We start from the raw sequence: 8,850 nt of genomic DNA, 5'->3' as shown, positions 1-8,850 counted from the left end.
AAATAGATTAAAACATTCATGTCCCTGTCAGATGAAATCCTACTAGGTTTAGTTGTGCTTCATTGTTTCCTTTAATTGTCCTCATTAGATCAAATCTCAAGGTCCAGGAGTGGTGTTAATGAAGCGTTGTGGATCCATTTAATTTGTTGGTTTTAACAAAAATAAGTATATTTCTTTTTTTTTTAAAATCTGCATTTTTTCATCTGTCATTCTGATTTCTATCCATTTCTTCTTCCTTTTTCCTCACTACCTGTTCTTGAGTGGTCATGTGATGCTGTAGTGTTTCCCAAATTTTAAAAAATGCATGGGAAAAAAGAAAACATGCACTGGATAAAGTCATTAAAACCATTAAAAATAATAGGATGTAGTTGATCAAAATGTTGGGAACATGTTTTACAATTCATAAAAGTCTCATCTATTTACTAAAGTCCAAATCTTTTATCTTTTTATTACAGAGATTTTTCCATTTTACACTCTCAGAGCAAAGAAACCGCAGCACTGACATTATTGCATTTATAGATGCTTCCCTTTACCACATACAGAGTGTAGCCTCTAATTTTTAAAGTAACACAGCAGGTAGCACATGGTGTTAGATAAATTCTTTTTAAGCAATGGGCAGAATCTCCAGTGTTTTGTCAGCGACACAAACAGCAGATTTGCTCTGATTATTCCTAGCTAAGGATTTGAGGTACTGTGTTATATGAGACTTTTCTCCTGACTAGCACTCACATCTCTTCCTGGATTATTTAAAGGCCCCAAAATACTGAGCAGTAAAATTTATGCAAACAAGTATTTCCAAGGCAAATCTGAAGCTATATATAGAAAACCTCGCTGTTTCTGTGATATTAATGTGGAACGTGAGCTGAGAGTGGGATGATCTTACTTTACTGAGAGCAGTGTCACACGTTTTACATCACTTTTACTCTGAAATAACTTGAAAACTATACAATTATCAGGTTAAAATATAAAGATTTTTGGACTGGGTTAATCCTAACAACCCCTCTGTCAACCCAATACTACTTATTAACTATTGTATGAAGCAACCACACCTGCTAAACAGCAACATTTCTTACTTACCAGACCATACACAATATGAAACAGAAATGTTATTATTTATTGCATTGTACCAGAAGTGGCCTCAGGCTAATCTTCAGCTGCAGTCTCCTGACATGTTGCTCTGCTGCTGTTAGCACTAAGCTCACAGAGATGTTAGAGTGGCTGCAGAATATTAAGTTTAATTCACTACTTTAGTTAGAATAAATGTATGATTGTTGATTAATGTAGCATTAGTCTAGACTGAAATGTTTGTAACTACCTCTTAAAAGAGCTTTTTTTCCCCTTTATAGTTAAATATTTTAGTCCATTCACTGTTCTGGTTCTGAGTGATATGAATGAGGAAAATCCTGAGCAGCTACTAGTAAAAGCTTCTTTAAGGGCTTAAAAAAAAACCTCAGAGAAAAATAATGAGGGATATTTTTGCTTTGATTTTTGCTGAAGTCATCGGAGGCTTAAGTTCTCATTCCAGCCGATCATGTGGCGTGTTTCCTGGGCTCAGGGCCACCGCCTTCAGCACTTTGCTCTTCCTGCTGTCTCCGCTGCCTGACAACAGCAGGCGCTTTGCAGCCCTGCAGCTTACACACTATCACAGCATGAAGAAACACATTAATGCTCTCCCTCATCTAACAAATTGCAACAACACAATCCCCTCCTCAATGGCTGAGCTCTTTGGATATCTCCCACTTTTGACACTCATTCTCTCCCACACAAACAAAATCTCTTTAATCTGCACTGCTGCTGCTCTTGATCTCTTTGAAACAACACTGAGAACGTGGTACATGCATTGTGTCTTTATTATGAATGTGCTGCAGAAGTATAATATTCCAAGTACCAGCTCATCTTTGTCATTTTCTATCATCGTACATTTAAAAAAAAAAGAAAAAAAAACCCCACAACATGCCAATAACCACAGAGATTATAGAAGCTTAATGGGAATACAATGACTGTCAGGAAGCTATCTGACAGTTTCTGAGCTTACATTAGCTCAGAACTACTTAATGCTAACTCATATCAACTAGAGAATTATCACAATATTGAGATTTATATCTGCAGAATACATCAACCATTGATTACAATTAAATTTACATTATTACAAAGGGGAGGGGGGAGTCATTTTCATCTTTACAGAAACTGTCTGCAGGTGATTTCTGTACATGATTCAAAAATCCAGGACACAGTAAATAAGGAGAGCTTCTGTTTCAGATCACAGTGAGAATCACAGGTAGATAAAGATAAGAGGTTAGTTAAGGATACACAGGAGATAATAGAGCAAGAATAACAAACCAGTACTGAAAATGAGCTCTCTACACTATTGCTATCGCACTGCTACTTAAATCTCACGGTCATGAAACCCTGTCTGAATCAAAAGTGTGTACGACAACAGAAAGGGTGTACAGTATATAAAGGTGCTGACACATCCGGGGTTAAAATCAACTGTTCAGAGCGCTGCAGTGTGTCTCGGTTTGAAAGCACAGAGTAGCTGTGAGTGCAGGCTGAGGCCACATCTTTGGCTGCAATCACGAGCTATTTAATTTGTTAACCAAATAGTGATGCCCACACACACACACACACACACACACACACACACACACACACACACACACAGCACTACCACCATCTGTCGACTGCGGCACAACAGCATCACGTTACGAAATCTGTTTTCAAAAGGATCTTTTACAAACATTATCAAAAAGACAAATGATGTAGCATCACTAGCTTCACTGTAAAATGAGCGGTCGAGTATCTTTGCTACAGTTTGGGGGGTTTTGTTGTCCGGCTCACAGTGGTCAGTGGTGTAAAGCTGCTGCAGAGTACAAACACACTTGGATGCTCCTCTCTACAACAATCCTGCGACCAGAATTGGGTCTTTACAAACTTTAAATTCTTCTATTTGGCACATATTTTTTTTTCCTTGCAGTGATGAGTGTGCCTTCTCTGCGAGACTTTCCATAATCCCTTTCATTTTAGCACCCATAGCTAGTCCTTGGAAAGCCTCTCTTTCATCCTCTTGTTGCCACCCGTACACTCAGACACAAGATGTAGGGCGTCGTGGAGTCAGAAGAGCCACAGAGGATAGTCTGAAACAAGAGGACACTCTGTGACTGCAAGTGTTTCTTCTTCTCTCTGAGGAGGGGGAAGGGAACAGATGATTTTTCTGTTGTGTGATTCCAGTGGAACCCAAATCCCAGAGCCCACCCTCCATGCGTCTGAGGGGATTTAGCTGAAACTCTGATGGGTCCCTGTTGTTGGTGTGGTGACGGATGGATATTTAGTCATGGAGCTGGAGCTGGTGGGTGTCGGTGGGGCCGGTCCTTCCTGCTTTATGTTCTGTAACCACCTGCACTGGTTTTCTAGTCCAACAGTTCTGCGGGGCGGTGATGGGATTCTCGAAGAGTTTTCTTAAGAATCGTTCTGAATGTGTGGGCCAGAATACGAAGGGACTGATTAGTCTGACTCCCTTCTCCAACATCAGACGGACAAAGCAAACCCCACCCCAACCCCCTCCCCCAGACTCAGAGTGGCATTTTGCATATTTTATTTTCTTCCATTAGCAAAAGGGATTTATATAGATTACAGAAATATGAGAAAGCACTGTATATCGGGTGCATATTTTGTCACACATCCAGGTAATGACTAGGCGGTAAAGATGGTGCAGGTGCGGGCCAGATGGTCAGTTGTCTTATCCGGTTTCATCCTGGGATGAAACTCAGGTTTTCACATTTACTAAAAAAAGAAAAGGAAGCGTATTAGTTAGAGCTATGGATTCTGCAACTTAATATGGATGTATAAACTTTCAGAGACCACAGAGGACAGTTATATAATGAGAAAAACAAGGCTTGTCGAGTCCCAGAGCTCTTAAACTCAAGTTGTGTCTACAATTGTTCTTGCAGTCATTGAGCTAATTAGGACATCTCTTGGCTTAATGAGGCCCAACAGGCTGAGACTGTGTGCATTCAGAAACTAAGTAAAGATAAGTATCTGCTTGAACTGAAAGGCAAAGAATCATTTAACTGACTGACCCTCGGTGAATATGTTTAAACACACAAACGAATGCTAGTCCCTTTTCTGCACAAGTGACTGAAATCATCACTGATCTGTTATCAGAATCCCTTTATTTGCATTTGTACATTTATTCAACTTGTGAGCCTGTTAGCAACTCACACACTCACATACATTATACAGGATACAGGAACAACAGGACTTCACATTTTGTACAAGCGAACAGACAGTGGACTGCACAAATCACTCTACAGATACACACAAACTGAGGCATGCAGTCAGTTACAGCTGGAGGCCACCCGTGCAAAATGTGGAGGAACACGTCAGGAAATGTAGATTTGATGCAAAAGCGCTTAATATGTTCTGATCTTTGTGTAGCGCAGACATCGTTCCTAAAGGGCTAAAGTGCCGGAAGTGTATAAAGATGCGTGCAGGCATTGTGTCGTGTGCAGTATTGTGCAAACATGGATGGTAATAATATCAGTGATTATGGTCGGATTGTGCTAACAGAGCCGAGGATTATATTACGGTGGAATAAACAGCAGGTGTTTGAGCCACGACGGTCTGTGGTTGCAGGGCTACAAATCCTTCAATTCACTATTCACATCTAAAAGGAGAGTTCAGAGGAAAGGATGAGCGGTGCTCAGCTACACAGGAGGTAAAAATGTGAGGTTAGGGTTTAAAGGTCAGATTTGGGACACTCACTGGCCAGGTTGACAATGCAGGCGATGATAATGACCGTCCCTCCTACTAGAGACACCATGGACAGCATCTTGGCCACGCGACCCAGACGCACGGCGCCGTCCAGGTTCCCCTGCTCGAGGCTGTTCTTGGACTGAAGGAGGAGATGGAACTATCTGTTAGCATCGCTCTGACCATAAACACAACACAAGAGGGACATGTTCTCTTCTTACCATGATGGAGTAGACAAAGCCAACAATGTTGATGGGCCAGACGGGACAGAAGCAGGCCAGCACGGACAGGAGGAGGTAGTCTTTGACCTTGGTGCGGTCTAGTGGGGGGTTGGTGGCGATGCTGGAGTGGCGGGACAGCGACGGCCTCGGAGAGAAGGCGGTGTAGCCGATGGAGCTGGCCCTGCTGCCCTTCCTAGTCTTGCCGTGATGAGGGTAAGAGATGGAGTGTTGTCGTCTGGGAGGGGAGGAGATGACTGGGGAGGTGCTCTCTGCAGGCCCTGGGTGGATCCCGTTACCTACACATGAAGGATGGAAAAGGACGAGTTCCGGGTAAATGTGTGTGTTTTAAAAGTGGCTCATTCACACACTGGGATTTGACTTTCCCTGAGCGAGCTGACTAAGCAGCTGCGCGACCCTGCAGCTGCCAGGTCAAACTCAGCCACTTACTGTTCTTCAGCTTCTCGTTGATGACTATGACTAGCTCTCCTTTGGATTTGCTTCGGGGGGGCCTGGTGCTGGCTGGGCTGCTGCTGCTGTGGATGAGCTCTTCACCTCTGGCTGGTGGACACGGCACTGAGACGGGGGCTTGGCTCGGCGGGGAGCCTTCCTGGTCCAGCAGCGACGGTTGTTCCTCCCCGGGCCACATGGCGGGAGTTGGCATCATGTTCGCAGCCATGCCGACAGCAAAATGAGGCCTCTGTTTGTGGTTCAGTCCTGTGTGCGCTGCCTGTAGTTACACCTGGGGGCCAGAAAGTGGTGGTTTTAATCATATTTCTAAACAGAGGATGCTCACTTGCTTCTCCTTAGGGACTGTAGATAACTTAATAGAGTGGGAAGGGGGTGAAAAACATGTCTATTTAAAACAAATGAACTTTTACTATTCCAGATTTTGTTTTATTTTAAACAACAATAATACATACATACATACATACATACATACATACATACATACATACATACATACATACATAGATACATACATACATACATACATACATACATACATACATACATACAGACATACAGACAGACAGACAGACAGACAGACAGACAGACAGACAGACAGACAGACAGACAGACAGACAGACAGACAGACAGACAGACAGACAGACAGACAGACAGACAGACAGACAGACAGACAGACAGACAGATAGAAATATCAATATTTTTATAGATTTGATTGATGACTTTCCATTCCTTATAAGCCATGATCTCATTGTCATTTTTGAGACACAAAGGGCAAACAAAAGATGAATCTTTGGACCTTTTTCTTTTACAAATCTACAATATATTCAATCTGCATCTTAATAGAAAGCATAATTACAGTAGCCTCAGTGCTAAATGTGTTTAACATTGTGGGAGACACATTAAGCAAGGCTTCAGGCATCCTTCCTCATGAAATCTAGAGCATCAAACACTTAATTTTCTGCTTTCTGCTGAAGTTTTAGCCACAATTTTGTGCATTTTCTGCATAAATTTAGGGTAGAAATGTCTTTATTTATGCAAAGGAAAACGAAATTCAGACACAATAAGTAAGCAAATTGCAAAAAAAAATCCTTCTATTATGTTTTCACTTGTGGGGATAATGCATGTTTTATTAATACTGAAGGGAATGTATCTCCTGCATCTCCTTTAAAGACCACAAACAAATGTGTTGTGTTTAGTGGCTCACACAGCTCTCGGTTCAATAACAAACCTTCTAAACCCCAGTAACTGCCAGTAGGCTTGAAGGGCATGTTATCTTTAAAAAATAATAAGATGCACTATTTATCAGAGCCAGAAATGGTAAGAACTGACAGAATAATTTATTGTGAGTCTGACCAAATCTAACATTTCAACAAAATGACTTTACTTTTCTACATGTCTCATTTAAAAATTCACCAAAAAGAAACTGTTTGCTCTGACAAGATTCTTTAAACAACAAAAAATTCTGCAATCCTCGTCACAACCGAGAAGCCACTAGTGACTCAGCTGGGACAAACAAACCATGTGACAAAAATTCTGGGAAGTTTCGGCTGAACTGAGCTGAACTGCAGGCGGTGCTCAGAGCAGAGAGGAGACAAGAATAGAAACAAATTAAAAATTTAACTACTTAAATATGTACAGTACGCAGAGCCACAGTTTTTTTGGCTTTGATAACACATATGAGCACTTGCAAAATAACATTGTTTACATGTTTATTCCATCCATCCATCAATCCATTATCTATACATCGCTTAATCCTCTTTAGGGTCAAAGGGGGTTGGAGTCTATCCCAGTTGACTTACAGTGAAGGTTTCAGTTTTTGTAAAATGAATAAGCAAAGATATTCTTTTTTTATCAATGATTTGTGGCATTTTAACTGCGTCTAGAAGACATGTTTGAGTTCACTCTACATCTGTCATGGTGGTGCTGTTTCCATAGAGGTGAAGGACTTTTTTATTGCAGTAAAAGATATGAAGAAATGGGAGTAAATAAATAATCTGTTGCGGGTTTAAAGGGTCACAGAAGGTGCTTGATTTGATATTCTCTATAATTCATCTGCTATTGTCGGTGCATTACAGAGGAACTCCACTTAGTTCACATGTCAAGGTGTGTTTACAGGCCTCAGAGTACTACCGCTGCAGTGTGCTGTGCTACTAGAATTGCATCTTTTAAGTAAGGTTGAAATAAAATATTAACGCTGCAAGAAAGGGGATTGTTTGTTTTCTTCTAAAAACAACACAAATAATTTTCCTACAGTCCCTAAATGCTTTCCGTTTTAGTAGATTTAGGCTCAATATCACGATAAGCCTCTTTATTATCCACATTTATCCGCATTTTTGATCACTCCTCACACTGCCTGAATTATAAATAAATGACACGCTCTCCTGAGTCACTGTAAAAAAAATAAAATAAATAAATATAATAAATAAATCAGGGCCCGCGTTAAAATAGCAGCCTGCCTTTCTCAGGTAACAACAAAAGCGGGTCACAATGACACGGGCAGTACAAAGGCAGGCTGCTTTGAAACGATGCAGGTGTGTACATAGCTTTATTCCATCATGTGTACACAACCTGCTCTCTGGCATATGGTTCGTTGGGCTCAACAACAAAAGCTGTAAGGAGGGAGCAGAGAAAAGGATGGAGACAAAGAGGAAAAACACTCGGATGGATGGATGGATGCAGGAAAGAAGTGTCATTAATTAGCCTGATCATTTGGATTCTGTGGATGTGAGCTGCTAAACTGCAATGATAAACAGGGGAGGAGAAAAAACAAGCACGAATTGGGTTCTTGTATTAGCAGCGGAGAAATAAAATCTTCACTTCAGCATAAATCAAACTGACCTTCTTGTTTTTAATCCCGTCTCATCACAGCCGGATCGTCCCTGGCTTGGGCATCGTGGTTATTTATATATCTCAGGTGGAAGATTTTAACATCTTCGGTGCATTTCCAAAAACGTGGCTTGTCTACGTGCAAAAAGAAAAAAAAAAAGCATCCAGATGGTGAAGTGAAAGGAGGCTCGATCCGACTGACAGCGCAGTGTGCTGGGATGGACGGAGTCTCCTGGTCGGCTGGGTGGATCGGAGAGGAGAAGAGGAGAGGTGTGTGTGAAATGAAAAGTGAAATCAACCAGACTACGTGCTGTGGGAAGAGGAGGAGGGAGGAGAGAGAAAGGGGGGAGGTGAATTATAGCATCCTCCTCTCCTCATCCAGAAAACATCCAGTATTTATCCAGTGATGCTGCATCTCGAAAATTAACTCGTGTCTTTGCCCTACAAAAGGACAAGAGTTCACAAATTAGCCCAATTATGATTTGAATATTGAATCCTGCCGAAATGAAGCCACGCTGAGGTGATTTATGACCCGACATGCTGCAGGAAAAGGTGACATTGGACCCACGTGTGGATGTCCCCGTTC

The 8,850-nt window shown here is 41.5% G+C and overlaps 1 protein-coding gene across 3 annotated transcripts; it reads right to left on the bottom strand.

Moving 5' to 3' along the window:
* Positions 1 to 1,832: 1,832 nt before the first annotated feature.
* On the bottom strand, positions 1,833 to 8,738 carry prrt2 (proline-rich transmembrane protein 2). Of its 3 annotated transcripts, none has more exons than XM_035957059.2 (5): positions 8,277 to 8,714; positions 5,418 to 5,709; positions 4,971 to 5,272; positions 4,762 to 4,891; positions 1,833 to 3,780 (listed from the first exon to the last, which is right to left on the bottom strand). In XM_035957059.2, the coding sequence occupies exons 2-5, from the start codon at positions 5,644 to 5,646 to the stop codon at positions 3,764 to 3,766; spliced, it is 678 nt and encodes a 225-aa protein (XP_035812952.2). In that variant the 5' UTR covers positions 5,647 to 5,709; positions 8,277 to 8,714; the 3' UTR covers positions 1,833 to 3,763. The 3 variants fall into 3 exon arrangements, with proteins under 3 accessions (XP_035812952.2, XP_054860715.1, XP_054860716.1); XM_055004740.1 differs by lacking the exon at positions 1,833 to 3,780 and adding an exon at positions 4,153 to 4,663 and having other exon boundaries at positions 8,277 to 8,738; XM_055004741.1 differs by lacking the exon at positions 1,833 to 3,780 and adding an exon at positions 4,153 to 4,663 and having other exon boundaries at positions 4,971 to 5,266; positions 8,277 to 8,711.
* Between the last annotated feature and the right edge of the window lie 112 nt (positions 8,739 to 8,850).

The sequence above is a fragment of the Amphiprion ocellaris genome, chromosome 18 (genome assembly GCF_022539595.1).
Source record: "Amphiprion ocellaris isolate individual 3 ecotype Okinawa chromosome 18, ASM2253959v1, whole genome shotgun sequence".
In the NCBI taxonomy this organism is placed as follows: Eukaryota; Metazoa; Chordata; class Actinopteri; family Pomacentridae; genus Amphiprion; species Amphiprion ocellaris.
This window is presented reverse-complemented; position numbering and strand designations above follow the sequence as displayed.

What these genes read in the sequence shown, in the direction of transcription:
- prrt2 (XM_055004740.1), bottom strand. Translation starts at nt 5,646, where the DNA reads ATGGCTGCGAACATGATGCCAACTCCCGCCATGTGGCCCGGGGAGGAA. An exon ending in GCTTTGTCTACTCCATCATG is followed by an intron (nt 4,892 to 4,970) that starts GTAAGAAGAGAA and finishes CTCCTCCTTCAG; the next exon opens with TCCAAGAACAGCCTCGAGCA. An exon ending in CTGCATTGTCAACCTGGCCA is followed by an intron (nt 4,664 to 4,761) that starts GTGAGTGTCCCA and finishes CTCTCCTTTTAG; the next exon opens with ATGTGAATAGTGAATTGAAG.